Raw genomic sequence first — 21,295 nt, forward strand, 5'->3', positions numbered from 1 at the left:
CACAGGGACACATACTACTAAAGTTATAGCAAATAGAGAAAGAGATAGAATATATTAGGCAAGAAGTGAAAGTATGGGAAGTCAGCAATGGTAGTAAAGTAAAGGGCAGTATTGCCTTGAGAGGAACGAAGGTTCTCAGAGTTTCCTGAAACACCAAGATCATGACAGCTGTCAGGTATTAGCTTAATTTGTAAACCAGAAAGTCTACCAGAAGAAATTTAAGTTCATAAAAACATTACAATGCTAAAGCCTAAAATTTAGACAGAGAATAGTGTAGGGTGGGGTATATAGACAAAATTCTCCATTGATTAGTGCATCAGGCACTCAAGGACCACCCTCACTGAAGTCTTTTTCTATTGCTCAACCTACAGGTACCAGCATGGAGTAAGACAGCACTACTCCACAGGCGGTATAACCCTACTTTTATGGCCTCATGGCTTTCCTTAAAGCATTCCATGCAGCACATTTCCTCCACCCCATCCCATCAGGCTGACTCCCCACAGTCAACAGGAGTCCTCAGCCTGGGATCATTCCTCAAACCCCATGGCTCCAGCTCCCAACTTCCATGGACACCATTGGACTTACAACTCTGTCCAAGGTATGAAAGGCTCCAGAATGGCTTGTCTATGTGGTTCTCATTCTGTTCAGACTGTCACAGAGTAGTTAGTTCACTCCCCAACAGCTTCAAATGCCTCCCCCATCCCAGTGGATGGCCATGGATGTGGGGCTCTCTCCCCTGAGCTTCAGCTCCCTCTCCCACAGGTGCAGGCTGGTCCCACTTGCTCTCCTCCTTCTTTCCCCTTCCTCCTTGTCCCTTCTTTCCTTTGTCTTACCAAGTTCTGTATGGATCCGGATATGCCTTCTCAGTAGTCAGGGAGTCCTGCCAGTATTCACCTGGTCTTCTGTGAGAACTGCTGCATCTTTAGACGTTCTTGATGCATCGGTGGAGAGAGGTGTACCCCACTTCCACCTACACCTCCATCATCTTGTCCACCCCCATTTGTGCATGGATTAGAAAGAGTTTCCCTTTCTATTAAGTAACATTGCCATCACCACACATATTTAACTTTTGATTTTTGAGGAGAACACAGGTAAGTTCCACTCTTCAGTTCAGTCAGTCATTCAGTCGTGTCCAACTCTGTGCGACCCCAGGGACTGTAGCATGCCAGGCTTCCCTGTATATCCCGACTCCCAGAGCTTGTTCAGTCTCATGATTAGATCATGAAGCTCAAACTTAGATCCTCACCTTATTAATTTTTTATACATGAAAATATGCAACTTTTAAAAAACTCTCCCAGTTTTCCTATTCTCCAGTCTTTGGCAATCATTTTTCTACTCTGAGTTCCCTTTGTTTTTTGAAAGTCCTTATAGTTGAGATCCTATGGTATTTGTCTTTCTGTGACTTATTTTACTTAGTGTAATGCCCTCCAGTTTCATCCATGTTGCCACAAAGGGAATGATTTCTTTCTAATTCTAATGGCTAAATAATATTTACCTATATATGTCACATCACATTGTTTTAATCCATTCACCTGTTGAAATAATTTTGTTTCTATAACAAGGCTACTGTGAATAATGCTGCAATGAACATGAGAATACAGATCTCTCTTTGAGACAATGATTTCATTTCCTTTGACTATATATCCAGAAGTGGGATAATGGATCACATAAATGTTCTCTTTTAAATTTCTTGAATAACCTCCACAATATGTTTCTGTGGGAGTTGCACCAGTATACATCCCTACCAACAGTGCATAAGCACTCCTTTTTCTCCTCATCCTCAAGAATATTTGTCATTTCTTACATTTTTGGTACTAGCCTTTCAAACAGGTATGAGGAGATATCCTTTGTGCTTTTGATCTGCATTTCTTTTGATTACTAGTGATACTGAGCATCTTGTCATATACCTCTTGATCATCTATATGTCTTATTTGTGGAAAAATGTCTATTCTTTCAAGATGGAGCATACATTATGTTTACTATATTCCAATATACGAAACTCAGTTGTCTACCTATATATCAACAAGCTATCAGAAAGTGGAATAAGCAAACAATCCCATTTGCTGTTGCATCAAAAAAAGATAAAAGACTTAGAAATAAACAAGCAAGGTGTTGAAAGATTTTAAGCAAAACCTTTAAGACACTGATAAGAGAAATTTAAAAAGAGTTAAAGATACGTAAAGTTAGGTCATCTATTCAATGTGTTTCTTGAGGTAGGATTTGTATTTCTATAAACTTCCCTCTTAGAACTGCTTTTGTTGCATCCTCTAGGTTTCTGATCATCATGTTTTCATTGTTCTTTGTTTCTAGGAATGTTGTGATTTCCCTTATTTCCTCAGTAAACTGTTCATTATTTAGAAATGTGGTGTTTAATCACCATGTGTTTGTGTTCTTTAAAGTTTTTTTTTTTCCTATAATTGATATCTCATATCATAGTGCTCTTGCCTTGAAAATCCCATGGATGTGGGACCTGGTAGGCTACAGTCCATGGTGTCGCAAAGAGTCAGACACAACTGAATGATTTCACTTTCATTTTGCACTTTCATGTATTGGAGAAGGAAATGGCAACCCACTCCAGTGTTCTTGCCTGGAGAATCCCAGGGACGGGGGAGCCTGGTGGGCTGCGTCTATGGGCTTGCACAGAGTCAGACACAACTGAAGCGACTTAGCAGCAGTAGCAGTAGCAGTATCATAGTGTTGTGGTCAGAGAAAATTCTTGATACAATTCAATTTCCTTAAATTTATTGAGGTTTGATTTAGGACCCAAATGAGGAGAATGTTCCATGTGCACTTGAGAAGAAAGTGTACTCTTCTGCGTTTGGGTGGAATGTGCTGAAGATATCACTTAGGTCTGTTTGCTCTAATATTTTCTTTTAGGCTTATATTTCCTTTTTTTTTTTAAATTGTTGATTCCTTTGTTTATTAATTATTAATCAGGAAAAAATATCATCTTTCAATGAATAAGCTTTTTTTAAATTTTATTTTATTTTTAAACTTTACATAATTGTATTAGTTTTGCCAAATATCAAAATGAATCCGCCATGTTTCCTTATTAACTTTCTGTTCTGATGATCTGTCCACGTGTATAGGTGTGGTGTTATCATGCCAACTATTATTGTTGCACAGTCAATTTCTCCTTTTTTGTCAGTTAATGTTTACCTTATGTATTGAGGTGCACTTATGTAGGGTACAAAAATAGTTAAAATTGTTATGTCTTTTTCTTGGACTGATCCCTTGATCATTTGGTACTGTCCTTCTTAATCACTTATAATAGTTTTGATTTTAAGGTTTATTTTTTCTGATGCAAGAATTGCAAATCTGGCTTTCTTTTGATTTCCATTTGCATGGAATATCTTTTTCCATCCACTCACTTTCAGTCTGTATGTGTCTCTAGGACTGAAGTGGGTCTCTTGTAGACAGCATATATATGGGTCTTGTTTTTGTATCCATTCAGCCAGTCTGAGTCTTTTGGTAAGAATGGAAGAAGATAATAGCAAATAAAGCAACTGATAAAGGATTGCTTTCCAAAATACAAGCAGCTCAGACAACTCAGTCATCAAAAGCAAAGGCAAGAATTGCAAAAATAAACTAGTGAGACCACATCAAACTCAAAACCTTCTGCATAGTAAAAGAAGCCATCCATAAAATGAAATGACAACCTATGGAATGAAAAAAAAATTGCAAATCATATATTTGCTAAGGGCATCATATCCAAATATATATAAGAGACTTATGCAATTCAGTATGAAAAGAAATCAAACAACCCAAATTATTAAATGAGCAAAGGAAGAGTAAGTGTTTTGAAAAATCTGAAGAGTAGACTGTAGATGACAGACCCTGTAAGTTTTTCCTTCCAGAACAAAAGCCTGTGTTTTCCTGGCATTGTTTTCTTTATCTCCAGTCATCTGTTTGGTGATGCAGTTCACAGGATACATCCTTTATCCAATAGCAATCACTGAACACTGAGCTATATGTGCTCAGAATAGCCTTATTAACTATAACAAACTAATAATTAGGTACTTAATCTTGAGGCATCTAAAATCTAAGGTGATTTTCAGAATTTTCCACTCCATTGTTTTCTACATTCTATTTCAAAATTGAAACACCTAGAATGGAAAAATGAGTAGGGGACCTCAATAATACATGCATAGAAAGTCATTTATAACTGGGAGCATTACTGGATTATATTTTTGGGGAATGTATTATTACTAATACTATTGGAATTTTATTGCCTTTAATTCTCTGCTATACTAGTGGATATTGATTTAAAATAGTAATAACAACATACAGCACATAGTGCTCAGGGTACAGTAGATTGAGAAAGACAAAGCTTATGAGGCAGGAAGGGAAATCACAGAGAATTAGCAATGGTATCAAAATGAAGTGCACTATTGCCGAGAAAGAAAGCAGAGTTCTCTAATTGTTCGGGGACAAAACAGACAAGCCAGATGTGAGCCAACCAGCTTAAACTGTGTACCAGAAACTGCACCAGAAGGAAAGTGAAGTTCATAAAAATATGCTGATGCTAAACGCCAAAATCCAGACAGTAAGAGAATAGGGTAGGGTTTATGTAGATGCTGAAAACTACTCAGAAAGGTAGACATGGAAGCAAATACACTGTGACCATCAGAGATCAAAGCACAAAAGGGTCTGAAAATAAATCGTAAAGGGACTTGGTAGTCTGATCAAAAGAATAAGAGAATCAAATTAGAAAACCAAAATATAAAGCCTTGTGCACATGATAGACCCCGAGAATGCTCAGCAGAGAAAATTTCGGCCTTAGTGACCAGTGAACAGAAGCCTCCAGCATCTGGAACCAAAACCCTGGGCAGGACTCACGACTGTGCGCTTCTGGGAACAGCCTCAGTTTCAAAGTTTGGGCACTATACCACCTAAAAGCAAACACAGACAAAGATTATAGCTTGCTATGCACTGAATCACAGACAATAGTATTTTTTAGTTTACTTTTCTCATTCAACTATAAAGTTAATGAATCACTAACCAATGATAATTGACATCATCAGTTTAGAGTCAGATCCTCTTTAGTCATACAATGGATATCTGAACCTGTTATATGATCCCCAATAATAGTTTTTATAATTGAATTTCTTGATGTTTATGTGAAGGGGAATTGCTTTACAATACTGTACTGGTTTCGGCCAAACATCAGCATGAATCAGCCATAGGTATACCTATGTCCCCCGCTCTTGAACCTCCTTGCCACCATCCTTCCCGTCCCACCCCTCAAAGTTGTTACAGAAAAATATGGAAGGCTTCACAAATTTGTGTGTCATCCTTGGGCAGGGGTCATGCTAATCTTCTCATTATTATTCCAATTTTTTAATATATGCGCTATGAAAGCAAACACACGAATAGCAATTGGGGGAATGTCATGGAAACATGTAGAATATCATATAGGAAAAGAATCACCAGTCCTGGTTCGATACAGGATCCGTGGGGCTGGTGCACTGGGATGACCCGGAGGGATGGTACAGGGAGGGAGGTGGGAGGGGGGTTCAGGATGGGGAACACGTGTACACCTGTGGCGGATTCATGTTGATGTGTGGTAGAACCAATACAATATTGTAAAGTAATTAGCCTCCAATTAAAATAAATAAATTTAAATTTAAAATAAAAGAATAAGTATTTGAGATAAAATATTTAAAAAAACAATTTAACAGAAAAAAAATTATATAGTTAGTCATCTACCAATAGATGATCAATTACATTAGGAATTAGGGTATTCTGCTATATTTACCACCTCTTATAAAATCGAATTTTATAAGGTCCAAAGTTTCATGAAGGAATTTAGCATATATTTATGCATAGTACATGTATACATGCACAGAAATAGATGCACACAAATACATTTCTGTTATATAAGCTATTATTTTCGTTGCCTGTCACAATAAGCTCTTTAGTTGATGAGAGAGATAGTCCCAAATTTCTCCAACTTATATGTCTCCTTTTTGAGGACCACTTCTTTTATTTTCATCACCTAATTTTAAACAACATTTTATTCTTAGATACCATGCCCATTTAAACTAAGAGCAGAGAAAACCTAGTAAATGCTGATATCTTATCCTTAATTAAATTATCACTCTTCTGGTTAATTGGAAAAAGAATCATGTTCAGATCTCATTCAGGAGCATAAAATCTCTATTTTATCAGTTCTCTTGTCCAAACTCAATTCTTGCTCACTTCAGTCTTAAATTCTGCTTAATTATAAAGGTCAGACAGGAAAAGTAATATTAAAATCATGCTTGCAAGAGTCTATGACTTATGCTTCTGTTGGCCAAAGGTAGGGCCAGGAATAATTTCTGAAATATTACAATACATCATGGAAGCAGGAAGGTCTAGTTCTACTGTCAAAGAGGGGATGTTTGGAGATGGTTCAAAAACTAAGCCCCATGGGTTGTCAGGATGTACTCCTGACCAGACACGTAAATTTGTCCCTAAAAAGTCAAAGTCAGGAAGAGGCAGGCCTTGTTTGCAGAGCCGATGACGTTGTCTTGGGTGGTGACCAGGTAATCTTGTGTTACCATTTGGAGATTTATTTGCTATTTTCTCGAAGAAACAAACGTAATGAGAAGAATAAACATGGATAAGAGTAGAAGAGCTGCAAGGTGCCAAGAAGAAAGGCTAGCCAAGAGAACCAGGCCCCCACACTGATAATTGTCAAAGACTTTAACAGTGAGTGTTATAGACAGAGCAGAACAAGCGGATAAAACCAATGTTCTAGGGTCACTGCTGTTTTGCAGCCAAAGACAAAATATATTTCTCTTTAAGTGGAGTCATCACAGCTCCTGATGTGGTCCTGGTTACACACATGCAGACCGAGGGCCACAGGCATGTGTGATGTGACATCAGGAGGTGGACAGATGAGTGTGCTGGTGCCCAGTCACCTGCATCTGCTAATAATGGGACCTGGGGAAAATTACTTGCCCTCTTTAAGTCATTGCATCTTCATTACCATAACTTGATGATCATAGTGAAGATTAAGGTTATCTCACAGGGTTCCCGTGAAACACAAATTTTAAGATGTTTTAAAGCTTTTGTGAAAGTATCAGAGACATGCATGGGGTTACTAAGGTGAGTGAGCAGATCCAAGATACAGTATCCTAATTCTCTTTGTATTCTCTCTGTACTCAAGAGTAGTGATCAGTCAGTCACGTGTTTACGCTTACCCCAGTGTGATGGTAAACCACACAGATCGACTGGACTTTTCTTGTCATTTCAGTGTCTAAATTTCAAGCATTAGTCGATGTAGAGTAAAAAAATCGCAAACTCCTAGAGGGCCTCGCTGCTTAGAGTCTGCCGAGTCCCAACATTAAACTATCTTAAAAGAATGGCCTAAACACTGGCTCAGAATTAAGTTCTAAATGTTTGCAGAGCACAGAAGTACTTCTGGGAGCAATTCAAAAATACATGGAGTAACTTACTTCTCCAACTCTCTATCTGTGCAAATATCATCATCCATCTAAATTTACACAGAAGGTGCTCCTTCTTCCCCACCCCAGCTTCTACAGTAAGAACTCCTGATCAGAGCAACAGCGAAAGAAAAGGCTTCCCTCCACAGGATGGATTTGATAACCTCAGGTGACTAGATCATCTCAGAATGGCTCATGTTTTTATTTAAACAGGGTCCTGCCTTCTGCTGCTGCTGGTCGTGTCTAATCTGCACCTGTGCCAAGGCAACTCATGCCCGTCCTGCGGTCCTGACGCATTTGTTTCCTTACGGAAATCCCTTACAGACTTGTTTATCGATGCCGCCTGGCTCTCCCACGAATTCCATAACCTTTCCGCAATAATGTTCAGTGAGTTTGTAAGTACTATGGTGGTGGTGGTTTAGTTGCTAAATCGTGTCGGACTCTTGTGACCCTGTGGACTGTAGCCCGCCAGGCTCCCAGAAGGAAACTTCTCTTAAGTGACAGGGCTATACTATCCTTTAAACAAGAAGGCTGCCATAACACACTCTCTAGGTCAAAGAAGCCGTCAGTTCATAAGATGTTGAAATAGAAGAAAGGATCAGTTTTGTGAAATCTCAAAGATTCCTAAGAAGTGCAATAACTTTTTCAACTTCCTTTCATTCATTTTCTTTTTTAAATTTCCAAAATAAATGATTTTGTATTTATCAGCTAGGAATGTCATAAGATAATACAATAAACTCAGTGGAATAAACAACAGAAATTTATTTCCTCACAGTTCTGGGGGCTAGAAGTCCCAGATCAGTGTACCAGCAAGGTGAGGTTCTGGTAAGAACTGTTTCTTCCCAGGCTGGCTTCTCTGTGACTCCTCACAAAGGGTGGGGGCTGGGGAAGAGGATAGAGGAAAAGACACAGAGATACAGAGAGAATTCTCTGCTGTTTCGCTTCATGAAGACACTAAACCTATTGGATCAGTGTTCCACCTTAAGAGCTCATTTGACCTTAATGGGCTTCGCTGGTGGCTCAGATGGTAAAGAATCTGTCTGCAATATGAGAGACTTGGGTTCTATCCCTGGGTCTGGAAGATTCCCTGGAGACTGGAACGGCAAGCACTCCAGTATTCTTGCCTGAGAAATCCCATGGACAGAGGAGTCTGGTGGGCTATAGACCATGGGATCCCCAAAAGTCAGAACCCTTCTCAAAACACAGCACTTTGGCATTAGGGCTCTAACACATGATGAACACAGATTCAGCCCACAATACTACCTGACACAAAGCACTTTCAGGTGGGACTGGGGGAAAGGAAGCGTGTTGATTTTCTGGTCCTTCAGTGTCTCTCTGGGCTTTCTTCTCCAGGCTCACAGTAAATAGCCAATAAATGAGAACTGCTCTGCAGTGAACTGGGTGGATGGAACATGTTAAACAAAGCTGAATCCTGGTCACAGAAACAAATACTTCGAAGTTTTTTTAATGCTACAAATTATTGTTTTAAGATTTGCAGTGAATAGGTTTCCAGCTACAATCGAAGGGGTGTTTACAATTGGAAACAATTATTCTCTTTCTGAGCAAGGCATTTGAAAGTTGTATGTTAATTCTTTTAGGTCAATCAAGGAGCACACAGTAGAGCAGACAGCTAATAAAAGGCGGTGCTAAGGTTTTCTATTAAATTCACGTGGTTCTTTTTACTCATTAGATTTTCTTTCATCCTCCATTTTGACTGTCCATTTCTTTTCTGACTCTTCCAAGTAAACAAAAGATTAAATGGTTAAATATAGGTGCATGCATGCATTCTAAGTCACTTCAGTTGTAGCCAACTCTTGGCAACCCTACTGACCATAGCCGAACAGGCTCTTCTGTTCATAGAATTGGCCAGGCAAGAATACTGGAGTATGCTGATGTACAGTTTTGCAAGGAATCAAACCTGAGTCTTGTTATATCTCCTGCATTGGCAGAAATATTCTTTACTACTACCGACCCCTGGGAAGTACCAAATATTGGTACATATGTACTATATTTGGTTCAAATAGTTAAAAAAAAAGATAATAAAAAAGAGAAGGGAAAAGGTTAAACTTAGAAGAATTATATGTAAAATCATTTTTATAGAGACAATGTATAGAAAAGTAAGAAAAGAATGACTTTCAAATTTTGTGATCCCCCCCACCCACCCCGTTAAAAAAATACACGTCTATCAAACATGTTAGTGTTCTGGTAATGGGTTCATCTACTGAATGCCCAACAACCCTAACTAATTGCCTGATCACTTTCAGAAAGAAAAATATGCCCAGGGCAAACTGTACCATATCAATGCCACCAAGAGCTGCCACACCAATTCCTTGCATGCTCCCGAAGAAAGAGATAAAGCACACCAGATGAATGTGAGTCTTTCACCTGGGTTTTTCACCGGATCAAATGAGACAGTATGTAGGTTACCAGACTTCAGATTATTAGAGCTTATGGTAACTGTACATGCAGGAAAAGGTGGAGGAACCGTAAGCAATAGAAGAGAAACTATATTATGCAGCTGATGAAGCATGAGTGAAATCAAGGGATGACTAAAGATTTGTAGTAGCAAGATAAATAACAGATCTATAAATTGTCCATGCAGACAACTTTAGTTCAACCAATGCATTAGACACAGGATTGCAGCAATTATTCTGTATGAAAACAGGAAATGAATGGGAACTTCCATGTGTAAAATATAAGATTCAATATTTAAATATAAATTCATGAATACGTAAGAAACACACCCCAGTTTTGAGTACTCCCTGTTACTAGTGACTCCTACTTGGGAATCCTATAGTGCACCACCTGAGCCCTTGCATCTGCCTTTCAAGGCTCTCCTGATTCTACTTCTACTTCTCTGACACCTCTTTCATTCGTCCTTCTCAATGACTCCTCTGTCACCATTTATTCTTAATTTGTAAGTCTCTCCCACAATGGCCTAAAAAACATTGCTTTGCTTCTCATGGCGGCAACAATTGCCTCTGTTCAAAGGACAACACAGTTTACATATCAAGCCTCAATCATTTATGGCAACTCCAAATTTTCACCGTTATAATCTCTCCTTTCTGATTTCCTGCATTATCCTTCTCTTAACATTATTTAAAGTATTTCCACATGCATCCCCCCTTAAAATTCTATCTTCTCTCTCTACAACCTTCTTAATGATACCAGCATTCTTTTCCCTTGTTAAGCTCATTGATAATGAGGATGAACAAGTAAAGGAAAAAGGACAAAGAGGAAGAAGAGGAGGGATTTTCAATAAGCTTAAATTTAAAGTTTATTGAGAGTTACTACATGGCGTTACATTTTACTCAGCATTTTATGTGCATTATTATATTTAATCCTATTCAGTTCTCTGTTCTTTACCAGTAAAACAGTACATGGCTATAAAGAAATCAAGCATATTAACTAGAGATCTTCAGCTCCTCGGATTTTCAGGCTCAATTCTGCTACAAGTAGTGAACTAGCGGGGAACCCTCCATTGTGAATCTCCCTGATGCTATAACTAAAAACAACGTTGTGCCATTTTCTGCCTGGACACATGTCAACAAAACAGACTCTTCTGATATCAGCAGGGGGCTGGTATTGAGATCAGCTGAGGAGAGAAGCCTGTTTAGGAATGTCTTGTCTTCTTCATTGTCTCTTTGTTGTAATATCATAAAACAAATTACTGATCAAAAATCAATACGAAGGACTCATCTGATTCATTAATACGAACGAATCACTGGGTGACACTGATGTGGGCACAGGAGGAATCCCTCTTTCCTGGGGCAGGCCCTGCAGCACATACTGACTTGAGTAAATGCTTAGATTCTCTCAGGCAAATATACAAACACAAAAGAACTCACTGAGTGGTGGTAAAATTTCAGAGGAAAAAGGAAAATTCTTCATGTTATAAATTAGAACACATCAGAGGAATCAGTTCCTAAATAACCTAGATGTTTAAAAATTCAGCAAAGTGTGAACTAATAGCTTACATTTTATCCTTTTGCAACTTTTACTACCTTCAAAAATCTCTGCATGCACATAGGAATAACCAAAAGGTTTTTAGGTCAGCTGCTCTGAGCAAAGATCACGGTACCAAAACCACTGAATTATGATTATTTTTATGAGACCATTTCTTCTGGTTGCTTAGAATGAAGACCTTAGTAAGTGGACACTTGTGTTACTGTACTCCTGGAATAATCCTCTGTATCATCTAGTCCCGAAGCTTCGGAATATGAAAAATCTGTCAGAGGCGGTTGTATCAAGTGCCATGGAGATTGAGAACATGTCAGACAAACTTCAGGCATTCATAGAGAGTCAATTCAGGAAGGTGAGCATCCTGCAGAGGGCTTTCTTGCTTTGTTCATGAATGAAAGAAGTGACCACTGTAATGCATAAGGAGTTTGGAAATATATCATTTTGTAAGAAAAAGATTCATGACTTCTATATTCTAGATGGCTACTACATAAACCAGGAGCCTAGACATTCACAGTGATAGATTCTACTGTAAAGGAATCAGAATTTCACTGCAATTTTTGACACATGCAGCCTTCCCTGCATTGCACACATTCCACCAAAAGCTTGCCTCTTCCTGGGCACTGGTGGTTGTAATGTTTTCAAGAGTAATAGTACTAGAGAACAGAATTTCTAAGATCAGCATTTTTCTAAAGTATCCCAGGACATCTGCTATTGAAGTTCCACTTGTCTGCTTTCTCTGTCCTCCTCAAATCAAAGGATGAGAGTGGGAAGGAAGAAAAGAGAAAGTTAAAACTAAACTTGAGCTCCATTTCTACTTTTTAGATTTCTAATAGTTTTCGCATAGGCTGGCTCCAAAATCCATGTCTAGAGAGTTTTATATTCATATGTCTTCCCCAAATCTTTAGTTGATAATTACAAGAAAAAAAGATAAGCAAATACTAATAAAAGACGTAAGAAGTCATTATCATTTGGGTATTCAGATTATTGTTTCAGCCTTGAAGACGATACACGAGGCTCGCAGTAGCTGGTCAGGACTCCCATCACTGACGTCCAGCGATGAAGATAGGCGTCTTTCTGAATTTTATAACCTGTTCCACTGCCTGCGCAGGGATTCAGGTAAAGTTGACACGTACATCAAGATCCTGACGTGCCGAATCCGCGAAAAGTGCTAAATCCACATCCATCCTATCCAGCTCTGAGATGGTCATAATCATCTATCCCATAGCGAGCTACTTAAAATTTACAGCTTTTTAATGCATGCTCTGTAATGGATCTCCTCTTAAAAAATAAACACAGATGCTTTAGAGATGTCAAAATCTAAGAGAGCAGTTTGTTAACATTTCTTATCTTCATTTAAGAGTAAATCAAAAGAAAATCCACCCCTACAATCGACAGAATGAAGCTCCTATTAAAATTAGTCACAAATAGCAGAAGCTGGCATTAGAAAGAAGACTATTAAGAGATTCCGTAAGAATCACAGCCAATGATTCTGGGTCAAGTTATTAGAATCAAAGAATTAGACAATTGTTCATGGTTCTGGTCATGTTACCAAGAAGACTGAATTCTCAGGATTCTTTATGAAAGCCAGCCACGACTTTCACCCAACTACCAGTGTTACACCAGACAAGATAAGTGCTTTGCACTTTGTGTAAATAGCATGAGGTTTACTGAACTGTGTAAAGATTGTTAGGATGCTGTCTTAATACTTCTGGGATGTTATAACAAAATATCACAGGCTTAAAAACAATGGAAATGGATTTCCACAGCGGGGTCATGCAGGGTCCTTTCTGGTCACATACTTCTTACTGTATCCTCACACGGGAGAGGGCTCGGGAGCTCTGTGTGTCTCATGTATATAAAAGCACTCATCTCATTGAAGAGGCTCCATCCTTACAACTCCATCACGTCAAAAAGACTGCACCTAAGGTTACCATAACCATGGGAATCAGGATTTCATCATATGAAATTTCTGGGGGACACAAAGGCTGAGACCATAGCAGATACAAAGGTGAACTGGCTCTTCCTCCTCCAGTGGCTGTCGTCACCCACACTCCACTGCATCCTCATTTCCTGCATCACCTTGCAGCCATTCCATACATTCTATCACTCTGGGTTTCATAAGTCCAGGTCAGTCAAGTGTCAGCTCCATCTCATATTCAGCCTATTCAACGTTTCCCTCTCCCCTGCTGAGTCCCAGGGAACCTACCAGGAAGTGCAGATGTGTCCATTTCTGCAAGGTACCTTCTCTCTCCCACTCTGGAACTTCATTCATCGGGTCATGTTGGAACAGGGGAGATGGTAATGAGATGGAAAATTCTGACATCACTGACTTCCATCCAGCCCTTGTAGCCTTCTCTTGGTCCAGACGGACTGATCTGAAATTCCCCCTGACTAACAAGTGTTTCTCTTGAGGGGTATCCTGGTGATTTTCCAGGACATTCACAAGTTGGGGTCCCCAAATTTATAGTTTCCTTTTTAATCAGGGGAAATGTTCTGGAACCACAGCTCCCCACCTGCAGTATTCTCCACAGCCTGTTTCCCTCACTCTGCAACCACCATGTGGAGAAAATTAAGCAGCCCAAGTCAGCTGCCTGCTAACTGACCCACAGGAACCCCATGTATAATAAACACTCTGATCAATTGAATGGCAGAAATACTGGTGTGCATCTGTGCCCCACCTGAGGCCTCTGGACAATTGTCCAACTGGTCACATAGACACTGAGTAGATCAGAAAGCTGGATTCAAAAACACATGTATCTGAAAAGTGAGATACCATTCTGTCTTCCTTTTAGAGTAACTATCCTTGCCATTAATTATTTGCCATACAAACATGCCCTAGTAGGTCCCTGAATTATAAAATTCTCCAAATAGACTGAGTCTCTACTGAGACTGGAGCAATGTGACTGGATTAGGGATGCTCAGCTTGTTCAACACCCTGCAAACAACCTGGGATGAGGGCCAATCACTTGACTGGCTCTCCTAACAAGTCAGTGACCTATAAGTCAGTCACTAGGAAGATAGTGGCTTTTCCTAAGAAGTGGCTGGTTTGGCAGCATCTTTAGGGCTTTAGCAGTAATTCAGGTAAAGAAAATGGGAAATCACAAGGTAGAAGGGAAAGGGGGATGAGTAAGAAGGAAGCAGAGAAAGACAGAAGGAAGGAAAAGCAGCAAAGGTAAAGTGAGACTAGGACTTGGGTAATGAAGCATGAAATGCTGTTAGAACACTTTATTTTTAAGGACCCAAATGCATATGCTTTTTTTTTTTTAATATCCTAAGAGCAACTATCTCATATTCCCTTTCCATGAAAAAACCTTAAAGCACTTTCTAAGTCATTTACTGCCCTAAACAGGTGCACTGGGACGACCCAGAGGGATGGTATGGGGAGGGAGGAGGGAGGAGGGTTCAGGATGGGGAACACATGTATACCTGTGGCAGATTCATTTTGATATTTGGCAAAACTAATACAATTATGTAAAGTTTAAAAATAAAATAAAATTAAAAAAAATATTTTGTTACTTGGTTAACTTTCTTTCGTTCTATGTCTCAATATTTCCAGCAGAGTGGATGGTATTTATTAGAGGGAAAATTTGGCAGTAAGGGGGACAATGCAATTGGAGGAAATATACACACACCAATAGACCACACACATCCTCATGTATTTGTCTCTTATAAAATTTATTTCAAGCATAAATTTAGGACTTTAGATCAACAACAGAGGTGGTGACATTCAGAGTGCTCTCCTTGCTTGACTGTGACATATAAAGTGAATACTGTAGGTTTCAGACGATATTGAACAGAGTCAGTCAGGAATAGTCAAGGCAGGGATATTTGGACAGGATTTAACAACCACTCCTTTGCCATCCAGAAAGCGTTGATTTCCCCAACTTTTACAGATTTCCACGTAAGATTACATTTGAAGAAATGGCCCTATTATATCAAGAATAGTAGCAGTGGTTACCAAAAGGAAACAAATGAAGAACCTATGAAGTTCACTGACTTTATAGATTAGTAAGTCACATGCCATGGATACAATGAGGACTTAAACTGAGGTTTAAAAAAATCTCTCTTTTCCCAAAGCAGGTCCGCAAGTTGTGGAGAAGGATAGGGTGATATAAACACACAAACTGCTATATTGCATGGCAGTGTGAAGAAGAATAAGATGTGGAGCCACCACGGGCTACAGTGGATTCAAGCAAAGCTAGGAGCCATCTGAGTGTGTCATAGGAGTGACTCAAATGGGATAGCTTTATGATGGAGTTTTGAAAAGTTGATGGGATATTGATGTGAAAAAATAGGAAAACAGTATATCTGTCAATTCATTTAGGATCATCTTATGAAGTAAGGATCTCTGACATCCTAGATCAAGGCTACTGAGATATTAATACACATAGCATTATAAGGTATCAGTGAATAATCAAGTATGGCAAAAACACAAAAAATATTCATTTTTTACCGTTCATGTTGTGTCTTTCATGGTTATGCTCCCATGATATACTGCATATATTATTGTAGGGTTAGAATGGGGAAATACTTGAATGGATTTTTATGCATTTGGGAGAATCATGTATTGCAAAATGGAGAGTTTGTTTTTATTCTACAATGCAACAGCAAACCAAGAACATTCAGTCCAAGAGAGCACTAGGTCCAGAATTAGATAAGAGAAACTTTAATGTGGATTGAAGAGTTGTGGCTGTTGGGGCTGGTAGAGAAAAAGAAAGAGACCAGAAAGAGCTGGGAATATTATGACACTAAAAATCAAAGAGGGCTCTGCCTAGTAAAAAGTCCAAAGCATGTGAGAGATACAGGAAATGAAATAGACCTTGACCACATGCAAGGAATGAGGCAGACAGAAGAGCCAAAAAAGGCATCCAGCAATATGGGACTAGTTGAGTCAATAAATGACTGAAAAGTCAGAGAGAAGGGGGGAGATAAATTAAGGTTTTATCCAAAAGCACCTGAGCTCTATTTTCCTGTATTTCATCAACTTAGTACCAGAAATCACCAAAAAATGTTAAGGTTCTGCAGCAAATGATAGAAATAAGTACTCTAAGGTGCCTCTGCTAGACCCTATGGAATACCAGAACCAAAGCAGGACTACCCAGTGATAATAAGCCGTAAGTCACTAGTCACTTTCAACACTTAAATAAGACATACATTGTAAAGCATAGAGGACGAATGGAAATCAAATGGAAACAACACATACCTTACAGACCCAGCCTGCTGCTGCTCCTGCTAAGTCACTTCAGTCGTGTCCAACTCTGTGCAACCCCATAGACGACAGCCCACCAGGCTCTCCTGTCCCTGGGATTCTCCAGGCAAGAACACTGGAGTGGGTTGCCATTTCCTTCTCCAATGCATGAAAGTGAAAAATGAAAGTGAAATCGCGCAGTTTTGTCCGACCTTCAGCGACCCCATGGACTGCAGCCTTCCAGGGTCCTCCGTCCATGGGATTTTCCAGGCAAGAGTACTGGAGTGGGTGCCATTGCCTTCTCCGAGAGCCAGCCTAAACAAAACCTAAAACCTAAACCTAATAGAGATAATGGTCTCCTTAATCATGTGCCCACTTTCTCGAAGAGTTTCTCATTCCTTTTGTCTGATCCTCCCTTGTTTACTAACCCGTCATTGCCTTACTCTCAGCAAACAGTCAGCTAATCACAAATCAAATAAATGATTAAACAGTGTTCATTCCTGAGACATATTTGTAGTGATGGACTCTTCAAATGAAAGGCTTTCTAATCCCCTGAAAGTAAAACGCTAATACTGGAAAGCCTCCTTCCCAGCCTCTTTCCAAAATGCCCAGTGGGCAGCAATTGCGAGTCTAGCTACTTAGACATCTTCTGCCATAATTATAACCTCTTTGGATAATGAAGACAGGAGACGGATGAAGCACTGAAAGATGTCGAGAAAGAAATGCATGGACAAGTGGAAAAGATACCATAAGCCTTAAACACTGATCTATGCCTGCACACCATACCATGTGTGATGGGAGCCAGGTGGGCCTTATCAGGGATGGATTTTTCAAGAGAGCTCTATATGAGTTGGCACTGAGAAGTTTGATTCAACTCAACTGTTTCAACATGATTCTTTGATTCTAAGACTCAGCACCACTTGTCTCATTTAACTGAACTAAGTCAAAAAGGGAATATCTTATTGCCTATTTGAACACTGCCAAGAGATCATAAAAGTTTTCATCACAAGGAGAAAATTTTAACTATTTCTAATAAGGGATGTTCACCAGACTTACTGCGGTGATCATTTCACAATATATATCAAATACTTATGTTGTACACCTGAAACCAAAATAACATTATATGTCAATATTATCTATGTATATTGATACCTGAAACTGAAATAGAATATTTGTCAATGTGACTTATATAATGATTTCTATAATATAATGATCATATAATCATTATGTTACAGACATAGCACATACCATACCTTCAGTTTACTTCAGTCACTCAGTCATATTCAACTGTTTGAGACCCCACAGACTGTAGCACATCAGGCTTCCTTGTCCTCCACCATCTCCTGGAGCTTGCTCAAACTCATGCCCATCGAGTTGGTGATGCCATCCAACCAACTCATCCTCTGCCATCACCTTCTCTTCCTGCCATCAGTCTTTCCCAGTACCAGGGTCTTTTCCAATGAGTCAATTCTTTGCATCAGGTGGCCAAAGTATTGGAGCTTCAGCTTCAGCATCAGTCCTTTCAATGAATATTCAAGGCTGAATTCCTTTAGTATGGACCGGTTTGATCTCCCTGCAGTCCTAGGGAATCTTAATAATCTTCTCCAACACTGCAGTTCAAGAGTATCAATTCCTTGCTGCTCACTTTCCTTATGGTCCAGCTCTCACATCCATACTGACTACTGGGAAAACCATAGCTTTGAATAGATGGAATTGTATTTATATATATAAATGTATAGGTACACACACCTATGTAAGGAAAAGGTTTTGAAAAGGAATATAATTATATTTTGGATAAAGAAAACAAGTAAACTAGTATAATTTTTTTCAAGTGTGCATTTTGGCTATCATGTTTGGTTTAAAACCTTCTCTTTAAATGTAGTTTATGTTTATGCTGATAATAGATACAGAAACATGTCTTAACCTTGTAACATTAACTGTAGAACAGTTTATTTACAATAGCTAATTAAAGTCACACAATTTTGAAACCTATAGGCCTGCCCAGTATTCTGCTATTGGTCATTTAACCAATTTATTATTGACTTAATTCCTCCTTGACTTGGAAACTCTTATAGGTGCTTTGTTTACATCAACACACAAAGCAGGCAGACACTTCTCCTCATGGAACTGATATTCCAGCTGGGGGAAGACAGATAATCTGCAGTAAACATGAATCCAAGTACATTTTATGGTATGTTAACAGGTGATATGTACTATTGGAAAAGAACTAGTAAAGCAGAGGATGGGGTTTAGGGAATAAAGGTGAAGAAAGGGAGGTGATTTAAAGAAAAACAACTTAGACCACACTGAGGGGAGCAAACATGCTCTCTTGCATTCAAGATTCAGGTTTTCCCCTGTCCAGTCAGGTCTCTTGGTCTTCCTCTGCTGCTGCTGCTGCTAAGTCGTTTCAGTTGTGTCTGACTCTGTGTGACCCCATAGACGGCAGCCCACCAGGCTCCCCCATCCCTGGGATTCTCCAGGCAAGAACACTGGAGTGGGTTGCCATTTCCTTCTCCAATGCGCAAAAGTGAAAAGTGAAAGTGAAGTCGTTCAGTCAGGCCCGACTCTTTGCGACCCCATAGACTACCCAACTTCAAAATTGTTTCCGTCTTTGAGGCTCTATGCAAACTCATGCAAATATGCATGTTCTGAACATTCTGCCTCTCTTCAGTTGAACTGGTTTCATAAAAAATTGTTGGTAAACTCCCCCAAATTAAGTAACATTTTATGCAGCAAATTTTGATAATTTTCTGATTCCTGAAGAGCTAATCTCCAAAGTATTTCCATTTTTCAACAGTCAGTGACCTAATTATATTATGTGAGATTATTATATATGCATTGCTATTCTAATATATTATGACATTTAAAAAATATACACAAAATATAAACTAAATGACACTGAGAGAAATAGAAATAGAAATGGAAATAGTAATATTTTCTTCCCCAGGGGATGAGGACACTCATTTTTATGGCCACTGGACTAATGGATATGAATGTACACACATAATTATACAAGTTATTTAACTATCATGATAAAGTAATTTCTTTTACATATAGTTTCAATCAAAGTTCTCAGAATACCACAAGGGGCCAGGAATACAATTATATGTGAATAACTCTCTTCATATGCATATATAAAATTTTGTGAGCTCAATTAAGTAATCATCTTTATTTCTTTTGTTAATCCATCAATTCATCTACTGGTAAATACAAAGTTTACAATAGATATCTCATTTTCAGGGTTTAAATCTCAAGTCATAATAAAAGCGGAACAATGGCCTAGAATGAATAAAATGTCTTATGGATATCATCATATATATGCATTTGTAAAGAAAATTAATGAAAAAATACAGACTTACAGTTTCCTGAAACAGAAAGTGTACTCACTCAGAGCTGAATATACATATCACCTAGAAAAAATACATTCTCAGCTTCTGATGACCATTAAAGAAAGGGACCCCATGACTTTCATCTCCAGCCTACTGTGGACTCCTTTCCATTTTCCTCCTCAACTTCCCTCCAGGAAATCTCTTCCCTAGGTTATAAAACACACCTTGGGCTTCTGGTTCAAACAAGATGACATTGATCTCTTTGTGCCCACTCCTCTGCCTGTTCTGGAAAAAGGAAGAGACCACTAAAGGAGACCTTGTATAGTTGGCAAGAAGAAGGTGAACTAGATTAGGGCCTGAAGAATGGAAGAGCAACACAGCAGCACCTAAGAGAAGACAAGCCAGGCCCAGCATTCCTGACCTCAAACCTAGCATCAGAAGGCAGCCTGAGTAGGGCTGTTCCTCCCAAGGAATACATGTGAAGGAACATCAGGTGGTGGTTTAGTTGCTAAGCTGTGCCTGACTCTGTGTGACCCCATGGACAGTAGCCCATCAGGTTGGACTGTCCATGGAATTCTCCAGGCAAGAATACAGATTCCCATGTCCTCCTCCAGGGGATCTTCCCAACCCAGTGATTGAATCCAGGTCTTCCCAAGGCAAGTGGATTCCTTACTGTCTGAGCCACCAGGAAAGCCCAAGAAACTCAATAATGGCATGGATATTTGGAAAATAAAAGGATAAACGCATATGTTAATGTTAAATAAAGTAGAGTTGAGAGCAAAGAAAATTTCCAAAGACAGGAATATAAGGACATTACATAAAGAATACAGAGTTGAACCCCTGGGTTAGGAAGATCTCCTGGAGGAGGGCATGGCAACCCACCTTAACATTCTTCCCTGGAGAATCCCCATGGACAGAGGAGCCTGGCAGGCTATATAGTCCATGGGGTCACAAAGAGTTGGACATGACTGAAGTCAGTTAGCACACATGTAAGAGAGGAAAACTTAAAAGTCCTCACCAAAAAGATCTTGAAAGGAGATATGTGAGGTGATACTAATAGATATGTTAATTAAATCAATGAGGGAATCCAGTTATAATGTATACCTATTTAAATTGTCATGTATTCTTTAAATATCTTGCAATTTTATATGGAAAAAATTGTTTAAAGTAATTAGCCTCCAATTAAATAAATTTAAATTTAATAAACAAAAAAACATACAATAAAACTGAAAAAACAAAAATAAAAACAAAAAAAACAAAAAAAAACAAAAAAAAACAAAAACAAAAAAAAAACTGAAAAAACAAAAATAGCAAGAATTTCAATGCTTTTTATATAATTTATTTCAAATATTACACTTGGTATGTAAAGGGTTTTTCTTTTTTCC

At 38.8% G+C, this 21,295-nt stretch overlaps 1 protein-coding gene and 1 non-coding gene across 2 annotated transcripts; one reads left to right on the top strand and one right to left on the bottom strand.

The window, feature by feature from the left end:
• Window positions 1–543: 543 nt before the first annotated feature.
• LOC129647439 (chorionic somatomammotropin hormone 2-like) lies at window positions 544–12,565 on the top strand. Its single transcript, XM_055574531.1, has 5 exons — window positions 544–598; window positions 7,644–7,825; window positions 9,695–9,802; window positions 11,566–11,745; window positions 12,374–12,565. Exons 1-5 carry the CDS (start codon window positions 544–546, stop codon window positions 12,563–12,565), a joined length of 717 nt encoding a protein of 238 aa, XP_055430506.1.
• LOC129648008 (U6 spliceosomal RNA) lies at window positions 5,260–5,364 on the bottom strand. Its single transcript, XR_008712615.1, has one exon. It is a non-coding gene; the product is annotated as a U6 spliceosomal RNA (small nuclear RNA).
• Window positions 12,566–21,295: the final 8,730 nt, after the last annotated feature.

The sequence above is a fragment of the Bubalus kerabau genome, chromosome 3 (genome assembly GCF_029407905.1).
Source record: "Bubalus kerabau isolate K-KA32 ecotype Philippines breed swamp buffalo chromosome 3, PCC_UOA_SB_1v2, whole genome shotgun sequence".
Taxonomy (NCBI): domain Eukaryota; kingdom Metazoa; phylum Chordata; class Mammalia; order Artiodactyla; family Bovidae; genus Bubalus; species Bubalus kerabau.

Coding starts and splice junctions, on each gene's coding strand:
- LOC129647439 (XM_055574531.1), top strand. CDS start 544: ATGGCTCCAGCTCCCAACTTCCATGGACACCATTGGACTTACAACTCT. Junction 7,826..9,694: donor CAATAATGTTCAGTGAGTTT/GTAAGTACTATG, acceptor GATCACTTTCAG/AAAGAAAAATATGCCCAGGG. Junction 11,746..12,373: donor TAGAGAGTCAATTCAGGAAG/GTGAGCATCCTG, acceptor TTGGGTATTCAG/ATTATTGTTTCAGCCTTGAA.